The sequence below is a fragment of the Pelodiscus sinensis genome, chromosome 30, assembly GCF_049634645.1.
Source record: "Pelodiscus sinensis isolate JC-2024 chromosome 30, ASM4963464v1, whole genome shotgun sequence".
Taxonomy (NCBI): Eukaryota; Metazoa; Chordata; order Testudines; family Trionychidae; genus Pelodiscus; species Pelodiscus sinensis.
In genome coordinates, this window is record NC_134740.1 from 446,014 (window position 1) to 470,050 (window position 24,037).

General features: G+C 54.5%; 1 pseudogene and 1 gene segment (V, D, J or C); both read right to left on the reverse strand.

Moving 5' to 3' along the window:
* Positions 1 to 9,850: 9,850 nt before the first annotated feature.
* LOC142821080 (uncharacterized) lies at positions 9,851 to 12,673 on the reverse strand (annotated as a pseudogene).
* A 1,860-nt stretch (positions 12,674 to 14,533) lies between these two features.
* Positions 14,534 to 17,182, reverse strand: LOC142821160 (immunoglobulin lambda variable 2-23-like). The segment is given in 2 exon segments: positions 14,534 to 16,159; positions 16,464 to 17,182. Coding segments are annotated over 2 exon segments (366 nt in total).
* Between the last annotated feature and the right edge of the window lie 6,855 nt (positions 17,183 to 24,037).

The window sequence follows — 24,037 nt, forward strand, 5'->3', positions numbered from 1 at the left end:
TCGGGCTCGGAGCTGGGGACTGTTCCCTTGAATCCTTGAACTATGTACTGGGGCCCTCGGCCCGGGGACTGCCGGTACCACTGGATGTTCTCACTCGGGGTGATTTCGGCGTGGGAGCACGTGAGGTTCACTTCGGCTCCCTCCAAATCCTCGGCGGAGCCCAGCTGCTGGATCCTAGCCCTGCCCGGAACACCTGCAAGAGAAAGCCGGGCAGTGAGTTGGGTCCGTGGACGTGACATTTCTAAGGAACTTTAGGGTTAAATTCTCTACCCGACACCGAGCTGCCTCTTGACACAGCTCGACAGGGAGAGCAGGGAGCTGAGGGTGGAGGGGAGGGGACAAAGGGGAAGGAGCAAGTCGGGTGGTGTGAGCAGGTGTGTTTATTGGGTAGGGGGGCTGCTGGAAACAGGAAATCTTACCCCAAAAGAGAAGCAGCACAATCGCTGCGCCCCTCATTGTTCCCATCCCCACACAAATCGGAGTGTCTGTGCTCCTTTGCGGGGACCCGCCTCTAGTCCTGCCTCCAGCCCCAGAGAGCTTCACGCTTCGGCCTTGTCCCCACCGCTGCAAACCCGGGCAGAGAGGCGCGCTCTGCGATTCTGCTACTGCGGGAGGCGGCGATGGTGTCACCACTGGGGCCAGTGACACACACCCCTCTTTGGGTCGCTGCCAAGCCCTGCCCGGCTCAGGAAAAAGCCACCGGGTGGAATAGCGCTGCGAGCCAGTCTGTGTACACAGAGCTCGGACTGAAGCGCCCCCTGCTGGCGAACTGAGGAACTGTCTGAACTGCGCAAGGCGAGGGAAGCAAAAACTTCCTTCTGAGTTTCCCAGGGGAGGGCGGTTATGATCAGGTTTCCTGAGTTATTGGTGCTACGAAAAGCGGCTGATCTAGCTTCCAAGCAGGGGCTAGTTTGCGTTGGCTTCCCTTAAGGGAAGCCGGTTTCCCCCGGCTTGATTTACTAAAGAAGTTTGTTGTAGACAATGCAGCAAGAAGAGGAACCTTGATAGAATGTTTAAATCGGAATTGTGATCTAGTCTCCATAGAACGCATGTGGAGTGACTCCGGATTGAGGCTGCTGTTCACACAGCTCTATGAGGCACTGCAGATCTGGGATCCTCTCCCTGGCTCCTTAAGCTATGGCCCCATTACCTCCACCGGGGCTCGGCCCACTGATAAGAGCTGATAAGTGCCCCGGCCGCCGTGGGCTTGTGCCGCTTTGCGCCCGCGGAGAATCGGACCCGCATCCCCTCCCCTAGCGGCTCGGCGCTCCCTGTTGGCCCGCTAGGGAAAGGTGGGGGATGAAGAAATTCTTTGCAGCGGTGGAGTTCCCTGTGTTAGCTAGAATGCTGCGGGCAGGGGCAGATTTTCTTCCATCGCACTCGACACTGGTAAGACCCCCACTGGGGTCCTGTGACCATTCCTGGGCCCCACACGTTGGGATCAATGTGGGCAAAGTCCAGGGGGCAGCAAAGCAAAGTATTAAAGGGCTAGAAACCACGATCTCTGAGGGAAGGCAAAAAACTCTGTTTCATCTGGGGAAAGGAAGTAGGGGAGACGCAAAAATAGTCGTAGAGCAGACGAAGATAAATTGTGTTTATGATCCGCCGAGGACGCTACGGGAACGGGTAAGGTTGGTAAGAGCGGGTTGGACACAGCCGGGGCTGGGATGCTCTAGCTCAGACTTGGTCCTTCCTCACAGCAGGGGGCTGCAGTGCGCCCCACCCGTGTCCCTGGCACGGCCACGTTCCATTCACTCAGGGCGCCTTGGGCTTGTGCACTGCTCGGCGGGGCGGAGGGTTTTTGCGCGGGGCCCGGCCCTGCCGGTGTCACTGTGCATCCACCGCGCAGAGGTAGCTGCCGGAGTCGCCCAGCTGGGAGGCGGAGTTGTGCAGGGAGCTGCGCTTCCCGCTGTCCAGGCGCTCGCCGATGAACCACCCCGCGGTGCGATTCTCCGCAGAGCTAACGGTCAGCAGGTGGGTCGGGCCGCCCCCGGGGAGCTGCTGGTACCAGTAGAAGGTTCGGTAAGTGCTGGTGTAAGAACAGGACATGGTGGCGACCTCCCCTTGGCTCCTCTCCAGCCGCTCGGGGGTCTGTGTCACTTGAGCGTCGCAGCAGGAGACTGGAGGGAGGAAAACCCCGTTAGAATGCAGCATTGTAGGGTAGCTGGGGGTGCGGGACTTTCTGTGTCTGCCTGTCTGAGCATCGTTCCCGGTGGTCCCTCTGTCTGTCCTGCCCTGTGACGCCTTCCCTCCCTCCCCTGCCCCATACACCGAGTCCCAGCGGGTGTTGGGTCACTTGGGCGTCGCAGCAGGAGACTGGAAGGAGGATAAACCCCAGTTAGAAAGCAACATTCGAGGGCAGGCGTGGATGCCTGATTTTGCCTGTTTGTCTGTCTGAGCATCCTTGGGGTCCCTCTGTCTCTCCTGCCCTCTAACGCCTTCCCTCCCTCCAACCCCATGCACCGTGTCTCTCTCTGCCCATCCCCCTGTCTGGGACAGAGGGAGGAAGTGCGGGCAAAGCGCCCCAGGGCAATGCGGCTGTTGGAATAGCTCAGGCGCAGAATCGTTCCCATTGGCAGCCCCCTCTCTCCCAGGGGTGCAGGGACTCTGAGCTGTCACTTGCGCTAATTATGGCTCCAGGCGCTTCCGGCTTACGCGCACAGCGAGCTCTGGACAGAAACTTACCGAGCAAGTGGAGAACGACCCAGGGGACTCCCCGCCTCATCGTGTCCAGGGACGGAGGGGAATTTCTGACACCTAGAGCCACCGGGCAGGGAGACGCGCTGGGTGCTGCCTCCTCTCTGCCCTGAGCGGTTTCTCTTCTCAGGCACATCATGTGACACTCCCCCGCCCCCAGCCTGGGATCCTGTAGCTCCCCCTGGTGCTCTTCTGCCTTCTCACAGCTCTGCAGCCCCCGCGCAGACCAGCCCCCAGCCGCCGGACATTCCAGAGGCGTCCTGGGGATTCTGGGAGCAGCTACACTGGGTGTAAGAGCAGCCAAGGCCAGAGTTCAAGTCCTTCCTCCTCCACAGGGATTGCGGGGCGGGGGCGGGGGGCTTTGGGCAATTCCCTGAGCGCCATGAAAGGATGCCCCGTTTGGGGAAGGAGTTAAAACACACCCAGGGCCCCTCCCTCTGATTGATCTCACGGGATGTTTGGCACCGGGCTCCCCTGAAAAAAACCCCACTGGGCCCCCAAGGATCTTTTATAAATTTTCCTGTCTGGTCCTCCGCTCCCCAGGTGTCAAATGGGGGTCACAGGAGTACAGGGTCCATTCGCACAGTGGGAGGCTGGGAGCCATCGAACCGAACTGTGAACCCCGCAGGTGAAGGAAACCACTTCAAGTCAGGGGACGCGGCCGCACCCCCAGTTGCAGGACCCTGCCTTCCACCTCACAGGGGTGCCGGGCAGACGCTGGGGTAATATGGGCAGAGAAATGCCGAACTCAGGCAGGTTCAGGCTGGAAAGGCCAAAGGTTCTTGAGGGAGTTTGTGGCCCATTTTCCCTGGGATTCCACTGGGAGTTGTTGAACATCTAATTCCCTTAGGCTCCCTTGGAACTTCTTTACAAGCTGCCTAGGTGTTTTTGTCTCCCCAAATCCATCCCCTGCAGAGACATGAATGGATTGAGCCTGGGAGCTTTGTGGAACCAAAGGGAGTAAGGAACCTCCGCCCTGTTCAATTTCAATGAGGTTTGGCCACCTTGCCTCACAATGGCACATTTCTTGAGTTTTTATGCACGGAAGGGGTCGGACAAACGCGATTGTCAGAGGAAAAGGTGGAGTTTCCGATCTGCCTAGCAAATTAGGAGGCCAAAATGATCAAGTTGCTGCAGATAAATGGCTCAGTGTGTGTGAGAGAGAGAGGGAGAGAAAGAGAGAGAGTTGTGTGACAGACTTTGATAGTGTGCATTAGTCTTTTGTGAGTTTGGTTGTGTGCTAGTTAGTGAGTGTCATTTTGTGAGTGTGTGTGTGAGACAATCAGAGCTTGTGGGAGAGTGTGTAGATATCTGATGTGTGCAAGGTCATCTCTGGAATGTGATTCTGGGCGCGAGTGACTTGTTTGTGCGTGCGAATTGTGAATTCACTTAAGTAGGAATTTGTTTTTGTGTGTGACAGAGATTTTGTGTATGTCTATGAAACACACAGGTAGGTGCATGTCTAAACGCCATTTCACAGTCCGGGCTGAAATGCAGATGCGCCTTTATATTTGGTTGTAAATCGGTGGTGGAAAACTTCTTCAGAAGTTGTTGTGAATTCTTTTAGCTGTGACAAGGAAACGAAAGGGCCACCAGAGAGCAGCACGTGACCCTAAGTCAGTGGTCCCAAACCTTTCGGGGCTGCCGGGACCACCCATATGCCGCGCCCCCCCCCCCATCACTCAGCGGGCGCACAGAAATGGCCTGGAGGGCGCCATGGCGTGCGCGGGCACTACGTTGGGGACCACTGCCCTAAGTTCTTTGCCACATTTTTATGGCATTTTCTTTTCAGATCAACCCACCCCAGGTCGGAGGCAGCTCTGTTGTTCTGCTCTTGGTTTCAGGTGATGGGAACCCATCCACTTACCCTGCAGTTTGTAATTCCTGTGACTCCAGAGTACAGGCAGAGATTCGGAAACCAGGCTAAGGGAAGTAGAGGCCCGATTACCATGACAAACGATGCAGCTTCAGAAACCACGTTTCCAAAGCAGCCTAAGGGAATTAGATGCCCAAATGCTGTAGGACTACAATGGAAGTTGATCATCTAAATCCTCAAGGCCCTACTGAGATTGACAGCCTCCCTCCAAAGCCAGGAGCTGTCTTTCCAGGGTTGGCAGAGCGCTTCCCCGTGCTAGGATGTTTGCCCCTTTGCCACAGGCCCAGTGCGAGCCGTAGGTGCCGTCTAAGCCCGTACATAGAACTCTGAAGTGAGGGGCAAGGGTCCCTCCTTAGGGGCAAGGGTCAGCCCAGGATGGAATTTCCTTTGGAGCCCAGGGGAATTAGGTGCCCAGCACACACTGGCTCTGTACAGCTCCACAAGGAACCCATCCCCGCCTCACCCCTCGCAGTGAGATATTCACAGGTGGCTTGGCGCATAGCTCCTAAGGTGCGGGGAGACCTTTGTGACCGTGTCCACTGACTCCCCCCCCCCCACATTATCTTAGGCCAGAGAAGGATCCGCGGAGAGGCCTGTGCCCCCCCCCCCCCCCTCCGTATCTGGTGGCTCATTTAGTGGAGAGACCTCCAGTCTTCAGATGCTGGCAAGTGCGCCGTGTCCCCGGGTAAGTTGTGTCCGTGTTTAATTACCCTCCCGGGGACAAACGGGCACTTTATCTCTAGGCCCAACTTGCCCCGCTCTGGCCCACACCCAAGGGATCCCCCTCTGACTTTGGCTCCTTCCAGCGCCTGCTTGCAGTGACTTTCTGCGAACCGTTGCGGTGCCGCCTCTTCCCAGAACTCAGGAAGAGGTTCACGTCTCCAGTCAGGCAGCTGTGGCAGGTCTCACCCCACTTCATAGCTCCCCCCCCACACACACAGCTCCCAGCCCTTTCCTGCCTGCTAACTTCACCTGGGAGGAGTCAGGTCCCTGCAGTAGCGGAGCGGGGCCAGGTTTTTGTACAGGGCCCTCTATTCATTTCCACACTGTGCCTCTACTGAAAGCACAGAAGTACGTGGCCGCGTCCCCCAACTCCAGAGCCGTGATCCTCAAACTGATGGAGCTTTTGTCTTTCTCGAAATTGACAGAGAATCTCTCCCCTGCCTCGTTTCCTTTTGTTCCTCCAGAATGTTGCCAAAACAGGGGAATAAGGCTTCCCCGGGGGGGCTGTTTGTACCAGTACAAGTAATAATACTGCTCGGATGTTTCATAAGTGCAATCCAGGGACACAGACTCGCGCTCCAGGGCTGACTCCGAACGCTGGGTCTGAGTGACAGAATCTTCCATGCTGGAGCCTGGCACAAGGAGAGAGAAAGGAGAGGTCAGTCGGAGGTCGCTGTGAGTGCGGGGAGCGCCTGGGGCCGGGATTTTTAAGGGAAGCAGGAAAATGTCGTGGTGACCTCCAGAGTCCATGTGCTGCCTCCCCCCTTGCTGAGACCCTGCGCCCTTCCCTGCTCGGTGCTTGTCCAGCCTCCTCTTCCACCCTCCAGACCACAGCCTGGCCGGAGCTCAGCTGCGCTCTGTGGTCAGGGATCCTGGCAGGACGCTGCGCTCCTTAGGCAGACTCCTGGAGTCCACTGAAATTCAGTTTCCATGGGATTGGCCTCCCTGAATCCAGATCCCATACTGCGGAGGAGGAGACTGAGGGGATGGAGGAGGAAGGGCTGTTTATTCCCCCAACGCCCCTAGCGAAGGGGGAGTCCGGCGGAACCTTTCCCAAGCGGGTACCAGGCCCTGACTCACTGAAAAGCAAAGCCAGCACCAGGGCTGTGACCCGGATGGTGAACATGGCCCCAGGCTCTCCGCTCTGCTGCAGGGTCCGACCCAGAGTCCCCCCAGACGGCCTGTGAGGGAGGCTCCTGTAAAGAGGGTGGAGCTGTTGTCAGAGGGCGGATAGGTTAGAAACCAGGCAGTGATATTACAGCAGGAGGGAGGAGGGGTTTCTGCACCCCCCGAGCTTGAAGTTGTTCCCTCCTAGGCATGGTTACAGTTTGGTTCAATGTATCTCAGCGGCCCCCCCCCCCCCCATAGGAATTGTCCCATACCCCTGCCTGGGCCCCCACGTGCCTCCCTGTGCTTGGGGGGTGCACGAGAAGCAGATCCTAGAGCACCCATTGGCTGGAACAAACCAGGGCTCCTGTCTACACACAGCATCTCTGCCTGTGCTGCAGTGCCCTCTACAGGACATCAGTGAGCACTGCCCAGAGAGCCAGGCCCAGCCCAGAACGCCCCAGACTCGCTTCTGCCCCAGCTTCTCTTCCCACAGCTGAGCCCGTTTCCCCACCCTGCTGCCGGTGCATCATGCAGGGTTGCAAATGGGGGTGGGGGCCACGTGCCCCAGAGAAGGGACTTTCCCCCTCTGCCCACCTGAAGGCTGGATCCCTGATGTTTGCCTGTTGTGGTAGCAAAGAACGGCACTAGCATTCCCGGACACACATCTGCTTCCATCAGTCTACACCAGGGGGCGTCAAATCCGCAGTGCCAGAGGCTTCTGAATGGACCCCCCCAAAAAGCCCAGAGGGCTGACAGAGGAGTCACGTGGTGCATGGGCCTTTTTGCCCATCCACTGCACAATTTGAGCTGTGGTTTCCAAAGGATCCCTGGGGAGTGAGGCACTTAAATCCCTCCTTGAGTTTCTATAGAATCCAGGGGCTTAAACCCAAGAGGCGCCTATGACAATTCCAGCCTCCGCAGCCAGGGCTGTGAGCAGCAGATGCGTGGATTTGTGAGGCCAGATAGGACTGCTGTGGCCGTGTATCTGTTCTCCTGTGCCCCACAACCCAGAGAATTTCAGCCAGCGCTCTCTGCACCAATGCCAGGGTTGATGGTGGAGCTAGAGCGTATTTTCCAGCAAGCAAAATCCAGGCTGGGTTCCAACCATCCGAGTGACAAAGAACCCACCGCCTCATCAGATACATTGACACTTGAGTTTGCCTGGTTTGATGTCCAGCCTCCCGGGCTCACTCTGACTTTCTTTGCTAGATGAAAGACTCTCCTGCTATCAGAGATCCTCCCCCGACAGGAGTAAAGGAAAAACAACTGAGGAGAGTTGGCAGTTTTTCAAAGGGACATTGTTAAGGGCCCAAAAGCAAGCTATTCAGATGTCAGAAAGCTAGAAAAATGGAAAAAGACCGCCTTGGATTAACCACAAGATCTTGCATGATCTAAAAATAAAAAAGGAGTCATATAAAAAATGGAAAGTAGGACAAATTACAAAGGATGAATATAGGCAAATAGCACAGAAATGCAGGGGCAAGATTAAAAAGGCAAAGGCACAGAATAAGCTCAAACTAGCTATGGTAATAAAGGGAAACAAGAAGACATTTTATAAATACATTAGAAGCAAGAGGAAGACCAAGGAGAGGGTAGGCCCACTGCTCAGTGAGGAGGGAGAAACAGTAACAGGAAACTTAGAAATGGCAGAGATGCTCCATGACTTCTTTGTTTCGGTCTTCACCAAGAAGTCTGTAGGAATGCCTAAAATAGTGAATGCTAGTGGGGAGGGGGTAGTTTTAGAAGGTAAAATAAAAAAAGAACAAGTTAAAAAGCACCTAGAAAAGTTAGATGCCTGCAAGTCACCAGGGCCTGATGAAATGCATCCTAGAATACTCAAGGAACTAATAGAGGAGGTATCTGAGCCTCTAGCTATCATCTTTGGAAAATCATGGGAGACAGGAGAGATTCCAGAGGACTGGAAAAGGGCAAATCTAGTGCCCATCTATAAAAAGGGAAATAAGAACAACCCAGGAAACTACAGACCAGTTAGTTTAACTTCTGTGCCAGGGAAGATAATGGAGCAAGTAATCACTTGGAAATCATCTGTAAACATTTGGAAAGAGGCAAGGTGATAGGGAACAGCCAGCATGGCATTGTAAAGAACAAATCACGTCAAACCCATCTGATAGATTTCTTTGATAGGATAATGAGTCTTGTGGATAAGGGAGAAATGGTGGATGTGGTATACCTAGACTTTAGCAAGGTGTTTGATATGGTTTCACATGATATTCTTATCAATAAACTAGGTAAATACAACTTAGATGGGGCTACTATAAGGTGGGTGCATAAATGGCTCAGAGAGTAGTTATCAATGGTTCACAATCCTGCTGGAAAGGCATAACAAGTGGGGTTCCGCAGGGGTCTGTTTTGGGACTGGCTCTGTTCAATATCTTCATCAACAATTGATATAGATATTGGTATAGAAAGTATGCTTATTAAGTTTGCAGATGATAGCAAGTTGGGAGGGGTTGCGACTGCTCTGGAGGATAGGGTCATAATTCAAAATGATCTGGACAAATTGGAGAAATGGTCTGAGGGAAACAGGATGAAGTTTAATAAAGACAAATGCAAAGTGCTCCACTTAGGAAGGAACAATCAGTTTCATACATACAGAATAGGAAGCGATGGTCTGGGAAGGAGCACGGCAGAAAGGGATAATAGTGGAGCACAAGTTGAATATGTGTCAGCAGTGTGAAGCTGTTGCAAAGAAAGTAAACATGATTCTGGGATGCATTAACAGGTGTGCTGTGAGCAAGACACGAGAAGTCATTCTTCTGCTCTACTCTGCACTGGTTAGGCCTCAATTGGAGTCTTGTGTCCAGTTCTGGGCACCTCATTTCAAGAAAGATGTGGAGAAATTGGAGAGGGTCCAGAGAAGAGCAACAAGAATGATGAAAGGTCTAGAGAACATGAGCTATGAGGGAAGACAGAAGGAATTGGGCTTGTTTAGTTTAGAAAAGAGAAGATTGAGGGGGGACATGATAGCAGTTTTCAGATATCTAAAAGGGTGTCATAAGGAGGAGGAAGAAAACTTGTTCATCTTGGCCTCTGAGGATAGAACAAGAAGCAATGGGCTTGAACTGCAGCAAGGGAGGTTTAGGTTGGACATTAGGAAAACGTTCCTAACTGTCAGGGTGGTCAAACACTGGAATAAATTGCCCAGGGAGGTTGTGGAATCTCCATCTGTGGCGATATTTAAGAGTAGGTTAGATAAATGTCTATCAGGGATGGTCTAGTCAGTATTTGGTCCTGCCATGAGGGCAGGAGACTGGACTTGATGTCCTCTCGAGGTCCCTTCCAGTCCTAGTATTCTATGATTCTATGACAAAGGTCCTTCCGGCCCCTGGGCTCATTCTGCTTTGTCTCTTGCCAGCTGTGCCCCTGGCGGTAAATTTCTGAGTAGAGCTGTGGTGCAGATTCCCAGAAACAAGTTAGAGGTTTTTATCTGCAGGAAGCCAGCTGCAGCCGGGACCCCTTCCCCGCCACCTCTCCCCACATACACCCCTTCTTTCCTGCTGCTGGCTTCCTGACTTCGTATGCAGGGGTCGGTTTCCCAGGGCAGGAGACAGTTGTAGGGTTTTTGTGCAGGGATCTGTGCTCATCACACCACTGTGGGCCTCTACTGAAAGCACAGAAGTACACAGCGGAGTCCCTCGGCTTCAAGCCCGTGATCCTCAGACTGATGGAGCTTTGGGATTTCTTGAAGTCTGCAGAGAATCTCTCCCCGGCCTGGTTCTCACGTGTTCCTCCGGAATATTCCCACAGTAGGAAAACGGGCTTCTCTGCTGGCTGCTGTTTGTACCAGTACAAGGTGTAGTAGCTGGCGTCAGTTTCGTAGGTGCAATCCAAGGTCACTGCCCCACCCTCGTGGCGCGCCGCTGCCGGCGGGGTCTGCCTCACAGTGTCTTCCATGCTGGGGCCTGGGACACAGAGCGGGGAAGGAGAGGTGAGTCACAGGACGCTGCCCCGGGGCTTATTTACGGAGAGTCCCTCCCTGATGAGCCTGCTAATAAACTTCTGTCTCCTTGCCCTGCCTCAGGCATAGTCCCTTATTGTGCTTTGCACGGCCCTGCCTCTAGCTGAGAACCACAATACACGTCGGCACGGGGACCTGGCAGCGAATATCCAGTATTATTGTTACTCCTCGAACCCCACCGCCCGCTCCACTCCGGCCCTGAGGGAAGGGCTGGGCACATGATGATATTTCCCATTGCATAGGCACGGCCAGACCAAAGTCAATCCATCCCCGTGCCCTGTGTTCCGACAGTGGCCAATGCCCGGTGCCCCAGAGGGAGAGAACTGAACATGGACCTTCAGGGGGAGATTTGACAGAGAACTAGGTACCCAAATCCCAGCTTTGAAAATCCTCCCACGACTCCCCAACCCGCGCTCCTCTTCTCCTCTGGCTCCGAGGTCACAAGACCCCAGGGGCAGAGTCTCTATTTACCAAGCAGCGCCAAGGCCGTCAGAGCCCAGAGCAGGTTTTCTTCCTTCATCATGAGGTTTCCAGCCCCGCCTGAGTATGACACTTTCTCTCGTCTGCACCAGGAAGCTTGTGAGCTCTCCGGCTGGCTGCGTGGTCCCAGAGTGACAATCCGCAGGCCTGTGACTGCTTTGCTGCCACAGGCAAATGGTGTTTTCGGTTTGGCTGTAGGAACCCGCCACAAACTGAGCTCCTCAATCTGCTCCCTGCACCACAGCACTCCCTAGTGTCAGACTGGGGTCAGGACTTCCTATTTGGGAAGAGACCCTCTATAGAGAGCCCCACACAGCTCCCTGCACCACAGCGCCCCCTAGTCCCCTGCTCAGGGCCCGCTCTAGGCACCTGCAAAGCAAGCAGGTGCTTGGGGTGGCACATTTCCAGGGATGGCATTCCGGCTGAGAGCTGCCCACCGAGTGCGGATGCCCGCTGGGCACAGCCCCCTGCAGCCCAAAACTCCTGAGCTCAAGTGATCTGCTTGCCTCAGTCTCCCGGGTGCTGGGATCACAGGCATCCACCATGGTGCCCGGTTGGCTACTAAAGGCTCCATGTGGAACCGAGCGCAGGCGCAATGAGGTAGTGGCATCTCCCTTGGCATTGCCCTTGGAACACGGGCCATGGGGGGGAGGGGCTCATGAGCCCAGTCCTGAGAATGGGGCACAGGGCGGTATCAACACAGACCGTATTTGGCCACGGAACCCTTTTAAACTCAAAAGAATTTTGTGGAACCCCTAATAGCAGTCTTATATATGGAGCTGAAAAAGTAGACCACAAATAAGTAAGGATAATAATAAACATGTTAAAGAAGGTCATGAGATCAACACAAATGAAAACTGGTTTCAATAAAATCCATAAATGCTTAATATTTATTATTATTATTATTATTATTATTTTAATAACAACATGTTATTCTAATGTAATTTTCTCGCAGAACCCTTATTTTCACTTCGTGGAACCCCAGAGTTCCCCGGAACACCATTTGGGAAACACTGGTGTAGACACAGCCTGAGTCCACCGCCAATACCACCCCATGAATTATCCGGTGTCCCAGTTAAACACCATGTAAAGACTTGAACCAAGGGAGCCTCCCTCCCACCCCAAGCCAGGTTGTTCCAACGGTTAACTGCCCTCCCTGTGCATAATGTTTCCGTACTGCTACTCCCGGCCTGTTGGCCACGTAACATGTATGAAAATGAATGACATGTTTGCAGCTGCTGTTGGCGCCATGTTTTCCCTCTCAGTCTGCTGAGCTAGACACCCGACTGAGACCAGGACCTCGCTGGGTGCTGTGCAGATACAGAGACAGCCCCTGCTCTGAAAACGTACCATCTAAACAGGACAGCCAGCCAGAGGCAGTGTTATTAGCCGCCTCCCTCAGACAGAGGGGTAAGGGAAGATGAGGGCTAGATTTTTCTCACGATGCCCATGGGACCTGGGAACTTAATTCCTAGAAAATGCTGCCAAATCCTTGGCTCTGTTTTTCTGCATGACCTTGGGCAAGTTTATGGTTTGCCCAGCACCTAGCACCCAGCTTAGCAAAACTGAGAGAGCTGCCATGGGCCCGGCCCTTGTCAGAGCCCTGCTCCTCCTCAGCCTCACGGGCAGCACAAGGCTTTGGAGCTTAGGGTATGTCTACACTACCCCCTAGTTCACAGACATGCCCGGAGGCCCTTTCTGAAAAGGGGGCTACGAACCCTCGGAGGCATTTGTAGAAAATGTCTCTTTGCTCCCTTCTGCTGGGATGTTGAAAGGGCCCCAAGGAGTTAGAGGCTCAGCTCCCCCATGAATTTCAAGGGAAATCATGTGCCTAAGTCCCATAGGCACCCTTTGCAATCCCAGCCTGTGGTTTTTGCACAGCCCAAAGTGCCCTTGGTGTCACTGTGCCTCCACTGTGCATAGGTAGGTGACCCAAAACCCCACAGATACAAGGTGCCCTATGCCCCGGGGATGCATCGTGCCCAGGCCGTTCTCGTGTTCATCGCCCGCACGGCTCAGCCTTACAAAAGTGACTCCTGGTTCTTATTGGGGGTTTGAAAAGCAGCAGGACTTACAGTAAAGATGAACAACCAGGATCACTAGCAAAGCCCCAGGGCACCTCGTCGCTGCGCTGCCCCCCATCTCCATGCGCTGTGACACAGAAAGATTCCTGGCTCCCTGCGTATTTATCACCCCCAGACTGCTCTGTGCTCGTCTGCGGCTGTTCTAGTCCCCTTGCCTCTGCCGCTGAACAAGGCCAGGCTCCTCCTATGGGTACAAGGCCCTTCCCTCCCAGGCAAAACACAAACCTCTGACTCCAGCTCCCTTCTGGCAAGGACAGCCCTGCCTCCTGGCGGGGAAGCTTTGTACAGGCAGGAGCTATCGGGTGTCACTTTTTGGAACAGGAAATTCCCCTTCCTGTTTGGTGTTCTCAGTGTATCTCTCCAGCTGGGCAGTCCTGCTCCAGGCACCAGGAGAGCCCCAGCGTGGAGCCAGGCTGAGATGTTTGACTGCAGCCACATTTGGAGAGAGGTGGCTGTGAGAGTCAGATCTCTAGGTGCATGGCTGAAAGAGGCCTTGGCTGGGATCTGCTGCAGTTCAGGGGTGTAGGGTTGCATATTCACCACCATCCCTCAGTAACCCACTTCCAGTCTTCATCTAGCCTCTCTCTGGGCAAGCTGTAGTCTGTACAGGTCGCTCATCATCTCCACAGGGTGTCAATTTGCTACCCTACTTACCAGGGCTGCTTCACTACTGCCCTCCAAGCCCCGGGCCTTGCCCCAGGCCATGTAGCCTGGGGGCACCTTAGCCAGCATCGCCCCTAGTCCTGCCTTGCTGCCCCAGCACTGTTCTTGCTCGTGGGAGCGTCCTAGTTCCTCAGCTACCAGTTCCTTACTGCTCTCCTCTTCAGTGGCCAATTGCTCTGCTTTAGCCCTAACGGCCTCAGCTGGGTCTTTTCTTTCAGTCCCTGCTACAGGCCTGGGTCTTGCCCTTAAAGGGCCCGTGCAGGGCATGCGCCCTCTCACAAGGGGCAAAGGGAAGGAGCTGAGAAACGCCTACCATGAAACAGGGGAAGCAAACCCACCGCTCTAGTGCTGGGCAAAAGGAGACTGGAAAGGAGCCACTTTAATAACCTCAATCTTGTCCTCATCCTTGCAAAGGCTGCCCCCTGATGGCCACACACGCACATTGCAGTGGCTCCCTAGTTGTCGCTGTTGCTGTAAGTTGGGTCTATGACGTAGCTCCCATGTCGCAAGGTTTAACTCTTGATGCGACTCGATCCCACTGGTGAGCGAACCTCCCAGCTACGGGAGAACGCAGAGCCAGGGGTGTCCCGCGGCGCCCTCTGCCGGGCCGCCCTGGAACTGAGCAACACGCACCCTGGCGCCAGACCCTTGTGTCGCAGGTGAGGCGCGACCCTTGGGGGAGCAATAACTCCCGCTAGAGCCCCTGAGAAGGGCGGCCGGGGGGAGCGAGCGGTGACGCGCCTGGAAATGAGGCGGGGCTTCCCGCGTTCCTCCTCATTTGCTTCTGCGCCTGCCCGTCTTCTCCGCCATCTCCTGGGAAAGCCACGCGCCTCGGTTGCCCCCTTGCCGGAGGAGAGGAGCGTTGCAGGGCTAGCAGCATGGCCAGCTCTGATTGGCTGTCTCCGCCGCTGGTCTGGGGATCCTGCCTGCCAGGGAAGAGAACTGTCCTACAGCCGCCACCCCAACCGGGTCTTTGCACCGCTGTCTTGAGCCGTCACTTGTTACCCAGGACAGCTGGGGGGGGAGGGGGGCAGATACAATGTTCCTTCTTTGTTGGACAACTTCTTTTTATTTCATGGATAGCGATTGACAGGTTATGTTTGGAATACTTAGATTTAAAAAGCGGTTCCAATTTTTTAATTTTTTTAAAAAAGATACTTTAATTATCATTGGGCAGTGAGCAAATACTGTTGGTGTCAAAAAAAGTGTCTGGTGTTCAAAGGGCAAGTTGTGTGTGTGGGGGGGGGGAAGGGTTTTTGGGTTTGTTTTGCTTGACCAAAAACTCTTGGTGTTCCTCATAATAAAAATTTTTCTTTGATGTTCCTCGGTCTTAACAATTTTAGGAGACACTGGTCTAGACCATCCCTGGTAGATGTCTATCTAACCTACTCTTAAATATCTCTAGAGACAGAGATTCCACAACCTCCCTAGGCAACTTATTCCAGTATTTAACCGCCCTGCGGTTAGTAAGTTTTTCCTTATGTTCAGTCTAAACCTCCCTTGCTGCAGTTTAAGCCCATTGCTACTTGTCTTATCCTCAGAGCACTCACCTATACCTGTGTATTTAACTGTATATTTCCCCCATTTTTTGCCATCTTTGACTGCAAAGTAGTATTTTAATAACATTATTTTATGTATCCATTTCCACTCACATTGTTTTACTGTACCACCAACAGGGATCTTCTTTCTTTCATAAAATCCCCCATTCCCTGTCACCCATTTCCAGGTTCTGACAAACAGACACTAGGACACCATTCCTGCCAGTCCTGTGTAATAGCCATTCCTACCCATGCTGTCTACCAGCCAATGATGGAGCTAACCTCCGTGCATTCATCTAGCTCTTTTTAAAGGCTGTTGAAGTCCTGGTCTTCACAACATCCTCTGGCAAGGAGTTCCACAAGTCGGCTGTGACCCTTGTGTGAAGAGATCCTACCTGTTGTTCGTTTTAAATCTGCATTCTATTAATTTCACGGGGTGCCCTCTAGTTCTTGCATGATGAAAAGGAATAAATAAAGCTTATTTTTTACTTTCTCCACTCCAGACATGGTTTCATAGGCCTCTCCCGTGTCCCTCCTTAGGTGACGCTTTTCCAAGCAGAAAACTCAGTTTTTTATTTTCTCTTCATAATTGGCCGCTTTGGAGCGACCAGGAAGGAAACATCCGACTGCAGCAGAGCTCCTGGGGGAGGGGAGGGCGGGTTTTTGTGCGGCTCTGCTACTTGGCTGAGTCACTGTGCCGGGCGCAGGGCGCAGAAATACACCGCGGTGTCCGCCCGCTCCAGAGCCGTGATGGTTAACGCTGTGGAGTTGTCATCGGCCTGGGAGGCGAACCGGTCCTGGGCGAACCCCGCCGTGTCGCTCTGTCCGCTGTAGGTCCTGGCTCCTCGCGAGAGCAGGTACTGCGGGGCCCCGTTCGGGTACTGCCGGTACCAGTAGAGATACACGTAGCTATCGCTGGTGGTGTAGTCGCAGCTGAGAGTCACAGACCCGCCAGCCGAGCCCGACACGGCGGGGTCCTTGGAGCGGATCGAGTCGCCCAGCGCGGAACCTGCAACGGGGCCAACCGGTTCCAGCTTTGGTCGCCTGATGAGACAGTGAAACGACACCCCTCCCCCCTTTGCACAGCGAGGGAATTTCGGGAAGGTCTACGGGGTTTCGGCGCCTCGCTCCATAGCAATAAACGCCATGAGCAGGGTGAACCCGAAGTTATGAGGAAGGGTTGGGGCCACAGGGTGGTGGACAGAGGAGCTGAATTGCCAAGTGGGGCGCCCCTCATTCCCCTGCTGGGTGGCCGCCGGCGCCCCTCCCCCTACAGGATCTAGTATCCCCTTCCCTCCAACCTGCCCAGTTACCTAGCAGCTGGGACACCCAAAGGCTGAGAATGAACCGCGTCTCCATCGTCTCTGCTCCGGCGAGCGAGATTCAGCTTCGCTCTGTGCGAGCGGCCGCACCGGGGGAAATTCACAGGAAGCCGAGGGAGGAGTTTGGGGGTGTCCCCAGAGATGCAGGAAACCCGGAGAAGGGAGGAGGTTGGGCTTCCGGGACACGGTCTGCTCTAAGCTCCGAATCCGGCTCTGCCGTGGACTGTGTCTGTGGGACCAGGATTAATCCACCGTGCCTCTGTTTCCCTGAGTGCACAAGGAGAGGGGCGTCCTAGTTTCTACGGGGCTGGTGATATTTCTTGAGGGATCAGAGGGATGGAGCAGGCATGTGCGTTCAATTTCCAAAATTATGTGGTGGGGTAACCACAAGGAAAATGAAGTGCAATGAGTTACCAGACTCTGTGAACTTCCTTGGAAACACCAAGCAGGACGCTCGAAAGAATGATTGTTTTCAGTGATTTTCCTCTTCTTCCTTTGCCCTCACCTTAAGCCACAAAGTGTGACCCTAGAATCCCGGGACTGGGAGGGACCTCGAGTCCCGCCCCCTGCCCTCGGGCAGCACCAAGCACCACCCACTACCAAGTCCCACGTGACTGGTAGGCGGGGCTTGAGTGCCCCTGCGAGACCAACCAAGCCTCCAGAGACCCCTCGCCCCGGGGAAATTTCTCAGGGAACGGCAGGTGGGAGGAGTCTCCAGGGGACAGTTTTTGGGAAGTCTGCGATTAATCCCCCGCCCCTTCCTGAGCTGGGAGGACAGCGGTCACCGAGCAAAACCCGGACTCTCTTGTTTGCTGTCCAGTCATTATTCTCACACACACACATCTACGCACACACGAAGTCACGCACCCCACACACACGGAGAGCACATCTACACAGAGACACACACCGCAGACTCATACACACACAGTCACAAACACCCCCCGCATCTACACACACACAGAGACACAGACACACACAATCCTACACACACACACACCCGCACACACACACGGACATTTCAGAATACACGGGGGGATTGAAACGCGCGGACCTTCCCAGGCGGGGGAGAGCAGAGGCACTGAACCGGGCAGGGAAGCGGCATGAGAAGGGCCCGGCACAAACCCGCCTCTGCCCCAGCAGGGAGCGCAGCCCCCTCGCTCGCTTCTTGTAGCGCCGGGGATGCGGCTCCGCTCGCTGTGGGGCTCAGGGCGCAGAGATACACCGCCCCGTCCGGGAGCGACGCGGCCGCCACCCGCAGGGGAACCGTCCGGTTCTGGTCGAACAGCACCGCGGAGAATCGCCCGTCGGAGAACGTATTCCGCGCCTCAGCGGATTTGTACGCGGTCAGTACAAGCTGGGGCGGTTGGTTCGGATATTGGCGGTACCAGAAGAGAATCGGGCCTGTGGAAAGGGTAGTGAAATTGCAGTGCAATAGCGCGTCCTGTCCCTCCGAGACTGTCACCTCCCCGGGAGACTGAGACACAGAATCCGTCCGAATCATTCCTGTGAAGGGGATAAAAGTCATTAAAGACCCTTCCTTCTCTTTCTACTATGTCTGTCATTTCAGCGATACTTTATACACATCCTGCCTTCCCGTCTTAAATCAAGGGTGGGGTTTTTTTGGGGCGGGGGGGGGGGGCTTTGTTTGTTTTGCTCTTTTTTTTTGCCGGAGAACAAAGGTTTCCTCCTGTGACGGCGCGTTGGGGGTCCCCCGTCTCCTGCACCCCGAAATGGCACAAACAGACTGCAGCAGCCGGTGGAATAAAGGAAGTTTATTGCCTCTCCAGGATACAGCACAGCACAGATGTAATCTGGTCACAGAGCTGGGCTAGGATGCCTCAGGCCCCCTTGAGATGTGGGGAGACTGGGCCCCTAAATTCCAGCCCCTTTCCCTAGGCTGTCTCCTCCATGCTCCCAGCCAGCAACTAACTAACACTCTTCCAGCTCTTCCCCCCCCCCCTCCCCCCAGCCAGGGCAGCATCCACCTTCCTTTGTTCCTCTCCATGGGGGGTGTCTGGCCATACTGGTTGAGAGGTCCCTTTGCATAGTGACTCATCCTGTTTTGCTGGGTCGTGGTACCCACGGCAGCCAGTGGGGGTTACCCCAGAGCCAGCAGCATAGAAACCAGCCAGGTACCCCCACTACCTCACACCTCCAAAAACAGAAAATGAAGTTTGCTGGTTTCATTGAATATTCTGTGTTCTTGTTAGGTGTCGTTTGACCACAAGGAATGTGGCGCCCAACTCTCTTTAGGGCTTTTGGAAACCCTCCCCTGTCACAACAGCAATTCGGTAGCGTTTAGGTCCAGTGTTCATTACACAATCTACTAAATTAATCACAGTGAAGATGTCTCACCTGGGCGCCCAAGCAGCAGGCAGAGCTGTAAAACCAAGGGGTAAAGTATTTCGCAGCATAAAATCATCTTCCTCTTCCTGGGAAACTTTGGTGGATTGTCACAGAATTCTCCCTGGGATGTATGTAAATGACAATTAAACAGTAATTAATTCTCCCTGCAATGGCATTAAACGTGAATCCCGCTTTAAGAGATAGATCGGCCTCTCTCGGGGGCCACCTCCTCTCCTGCCCGCCCGTCTCACGGTTCTGAGGTCCCCGGGGCACTTCTGTCAATGGGTCTGTGATGCTGTGGTGGAGAAACTCAGCTAATGTCCCATGAGAAACGCTGAAGGCCAAGTTCGGGGCGCCCCCTGGCGGCGGTAGGAAGCCAGGCAGGACAGCGCCGAAAAATCAGGCCCGGATCATCACTCCACGGTGCCTGACTGGGCCCACAGACCTGCCTGCGGTGCGGTCGTGGGCTACCCCTGGCTGTGGGCACAGCCCCCGTCCTGCCCCGTGCCCCGTGGACTGGGTGCCGCTACTCCAACGCCTTCTAGGAGCCCTGGTCTGAGGGCGGGACAGGCATTCTACCCGGCGCTGTGAAGAATCCGGATTGGAACCGGATCCCTGCCAGAAAGACCCCTAAGAGAGTCCAGCGCTCCTCGGGCAGGGGGCTAGGACAGCGACTCTGGTCTCCGATCCTGTCACCTCCGAGCTGCTTAAACTTCCTCAGCCCCGTGGCGGCCTGGTCCGGAGCCCGAGGGCGGGTCAGCCTGGCTGAGACGCGGGCCCCGTGGGCCCGATTCTGGCGGGGCCCTTTGCCGGGGTGAAGCTCAAAGTCTCCCCTGTGGCACCGGCTCGGGGTGTGGCTCGTGTCTCTGCTACCCGCGACCTCAGAGAAGCAAAACTCCCTCTCTGGGTTCGGTCCAATGGGCGTGACTGGGGTGCCCAAGGGCGGGCAGGGAGCGGGTGCTGGGGTGAGTCTCCCCTGAAACGTTCCTCGCCCTGCCGGAGAAGGGGTCGGTAGAACTGTTTACAGGAGGAAGGAGGTTTCCAGCCACCAGTCTCCCACTCCGAGCCTCCCGTCTGTGACTGGCTCCCGGATCCGAGGGCTGGGGGATGGAAGGCTCTGGGGGCTGGGCTGGCAGACGCCATCCACAGGGGAACCGTCCGGTTTTGCTCGAACAGCACAGTGGAGAATAGTCTGGCGACTAACGTGTTTCAGCGCTCCAAGGGATTTGTACCCAGCCAGCAATTGCTAGAGTGGCTGGTTCGGATAGAGGCGGTACCAGAAGAGAGTAGGGTTGGGCTACTGAGCCTGGTGTTGAAATAACACTGTAATAACTCATCGTGTCCCTCTGAGACTGACCTTCCGCGCCCGAACAAAGCCTGCGAAGGGAATAAAAGTCACTAAGTAACTTTATTTTCCCCTTCTACTATAGGAACAGGTGAGATACAAACTGGTTTCCGTTGCTAAGCCAAACTTTGTTTTCCAAGAGGGAAAAACACCTTTGTTTCAGGATAAAACGTTTCTTGCTTTTATTAAAATATTCTGGGTTCTTAAGAAGACCTGCGTGGCCCCAAGGAAGCTGAGGGCCCAATTCTCTGAGGGTCTTTTAAAATCCTGCCCCGTAGTAACAGGGATTCTTTTAAGTAATAGTATCAGAGGGGTAGCCGTGTTAGTCTGAATCTGCAAAAGCGACGAGGAGTCCTGTGGCACCTTATAGACTAACTGAAGTGTAGGAGCATAAGCTTTCGTGGGCAAAGACCCACTTCGTCAGAAGTGGGTCTTTGCCCACGAAAGCTTATGCTCCTACACTTCAGTTAGTCTATAAGGTGCCACAGGACTCCTGGTCGCTTTTTAAGTAATAGTTATCAACTCAGCGAAACCCAGGTACCATTGCTCACCTGAGGAGAGAAGCAGAAGACAGAGCTGTAGAGGTAAGCAGTAAAGCATGTTGTGTGAGAGTTATCTTTCTTTTAACTCCCCCCCCCCCCCAACCCTTTTATTAATTCCAAAAGAATCTTCCTTTGGTTTTTATTAAACGCTAATTCCGCTGCTAATTCTGGCTGCGAAGGTTCGATGTTCCCTCCCTGTGACCGCGTCCTCGTCTCCCTGCCGGTCCAATGACGCTGAAGCCCCCAGAGAAAGTCTGTCGGCCAGTTTCTGGCTCCTCGGAAAGTGTTAGAGAAAGAAACGGAATCAGATGTCACGCGAAACGTCCCTTGGGTGTCAGCCAGGGGCACCCCCTAGCGGCTTTCAGAAGCCAGGCAAGAAAATACGAACTACAAGAAGACATTTCGCAGAACATTGGGGGTCCACGAAGTCTTGTTCTCCAAGGGAATTTCTCACGTTGCTCTACGAGCTGTCACCAAGCAGGGGCTGGAAGGTGGGCCCCTGGTAAACTGTCTCTCGCCCGTGTTATATATGGGCCCCCTTCATCCCCCTGGGATATGTGCATGTTTCTGGCTGCGTTTATTTAATGTCAATTTCAGTATCACACTGTTATTGCCACATTCTCCTCTCTCCAAGGGTCAGTCGTGTTCTGAAGTTTCAGAAAACTAGGAGGGAGCGTGAAGAGCCCTTCCATCAGAAATTGCAGAAATGACAAACTACTAAACGTTGTACTCACGTATCGGTTGGGGCTCACATATCTCAGCTACAAAACCATTTAAATCCAGCACAGTGAACCTGTGGAACTCCTTGCCAGAGGATGTGGTGAAGGGCAGGATTTTAACAGGGTTAACAAATGAGCTGGATACATTCATAGAGGTTGGGTTCATCAATAGCTATTAGCCACGATGGGTAGAAGTGGTGTCCCTAGCATCTGTTTGTCTGGAAATGGATGACGGGAGGAATCAGGTGAGAAGTGCCTGTTCTATTCCCTCCCTCTGGGATACCTGGCATTGGCCACTGTCACAGACCGAATACTGGGCTAGCTGGACCTTTGGTCTGACACAGTTTGCCTTTCTTGTGTTCAGAGAATCATCCTTAATAATAAGAAGAAATCAGGAATGTACATTGGGGCAAAACAGGATATCAGATTGAAAACAAATTTTTGTTTGCAGAAACCTTTCCCGGCTCATCCCTGTGTCTGCACAGGGGCTGGGCTAGGCGACATGGCGAGGTCCCCCGCCCCCCCCCCCCCCAGTTCCTTGTGTCTATGCCTCCAGTACATTTCCACACAGCCCCGCGCTGAGTTTTTGTAAGAGCGGAGCTGCAATTGCCCCGCAGTGTGGGTCTCAGAGCACAGAAATACACGGCGCTCTCCTGGGGTGAAACTTTCTCAATCCTCAAGGCCACCGTCTTGTTCTCCTTGTGCAAAGACGCGGAGAATTTTCCATGAACCGGCGTCTGGTCCAGAGCATTGTACGTTGCTTTAGTCAGGATGTGCAGGGGGGGCTGGTCCGGATCCTGCCGGTACCAGAAGAGGTAGGGGTCTGAGTAACTACTGGTGAAATTACAGAGCAACGTGACACTTCGCCCCTCGGGGATCCGCACTTCTGGGGGAGACTGGGACACGGAGTCACCTTGTGCCCGAGCTGTGGAGAGAAAGGGACTTTCAACATCTGCGACCCAGGCAGTCCTCAGCCCTATGTGCGCCCGCGGAAATTCGACCCTGTGCGGAGCTCCGAATCGGTTCTGACGCCCCCTCCCGCCCACTCCCGAGTCCCCTGAGAGTCTCCCTGTGAAGGGAACAAAACTCCCCTGCGGTGCCCTTCCCGCGGGACCTTCATCGTGTCTCCGCCATCGCCCGCGTCGCGCGGGCCGGTTTGTGTCTCACCTGAGCGGGGGAGCAGCAGCCAGAGCTGCACGGCCAGGAACCGGAGCATCGTGGGGCTCCGGGGTCCCCTGGGACTGCCGCGCGCGCTGCAGGCAGCTCCCGGATGTCTCCTCCCTCGGCCCTGACACGGATCCTTCGTGCGCCCGGAGACTGACCCGGCTCCCCCCGCTCCGCGTCTCCTCCCGCCCCGCGTGTGACGCGCCCAGCGCGCCACACTAGTTCAGCGTCTCAGCCCGAGCAGCGTGACTGGGTCTGTCGGCTGCGGGAACAGGCGGGGATGGGACGAGGCGGGGCGCCCTCTGGTGGCGGTAGGAGAAGCGGGGGAGCCCGGCGCCTGTCCCTTAAGAAACCCAGCGCGTTCCCACCGCGGGTTTCTCGTGGTGCGTCCCGCCAGAGGGGTCCGGGAAGCGAGGCTGCTCTTGTGGGTCTGAACTACGGGGCGGAGAGCCTCGTTGGGCCATGTCGCCCCCAGGGTAGAATTGACCCGCTGTGAGTCCAGGCCCCGCCACGCGCGTCCTGGTGACTTTGGGGACCGGTTACTTCTTATCGGATTCTCACCGATATTCGGGTGCCTAGGGGCGTTGCCCGGATGATCCCCGGCAGTTTGGGTTTGGGGTGGAATTTCATGGAGTGACGCTGCTCTGCTCTGGACTGGACCGGCCTGGGATCGTTCCCGCTGGAAACAGGATCCCGCTGCGGGGGGGAGGAGGGGTGCGATATTTCGGGGGCGGGGTGAATGCGAGGCCACGTGTTCTGCTGTTGAAACAAAGACACGTTGTGGCATTACAGCAGGGACACGCTCTGACCACACGATCCAAGTCAATTGTTACCCTCGGTCTGAGGCCTCCACTGTCTGGGCTACAGTCTCTTTTGGGTCAGAATCGTGTTTTCACCTAAGGAATCTCCGCAAAGAATCCGACACCGGAGGTCACATCGCAGGCTGGGCAAAGTCCACGAACGAGATTATAGAGGGAGACCTCAGAACTTTGGTTTATGCTGAAATTCGACACGTTGCCAATGAGCCTTAATGGAGATAATTATTTGACACCTTACAAAGACAGCTAGCTTCCCCGGCTTTCGATATTCGTAGTGACCCCAGATTGGCCACTTAATTGGCTCTTGCAGTAACACTTTTCTCCATCTTTGGAGCGTCTCCCACTCCCCCCACCTTCTATGTAGTTAATTTTTTAGTTTGTATTTTCCCCCTTCTTTCATTGTATCCCTCTGTTACAAAATGGTCAGGCCTCTTCACTTTCAGAATATAATCTAAAGAAGTGGGTTTGCCCCACGAAAGTTCATCACCTAATAAACTATTTTCTTAGTCTTTAAAGTGCTACATTTCGGCTTTTTTTCTTTACCAAGATCCGACTGACACGGCTACCTCTCTGGGACTATGTTTGCTTAAACAAACTTAACAGAGTGTCAGGAACAAAGTTTATTTTCCAG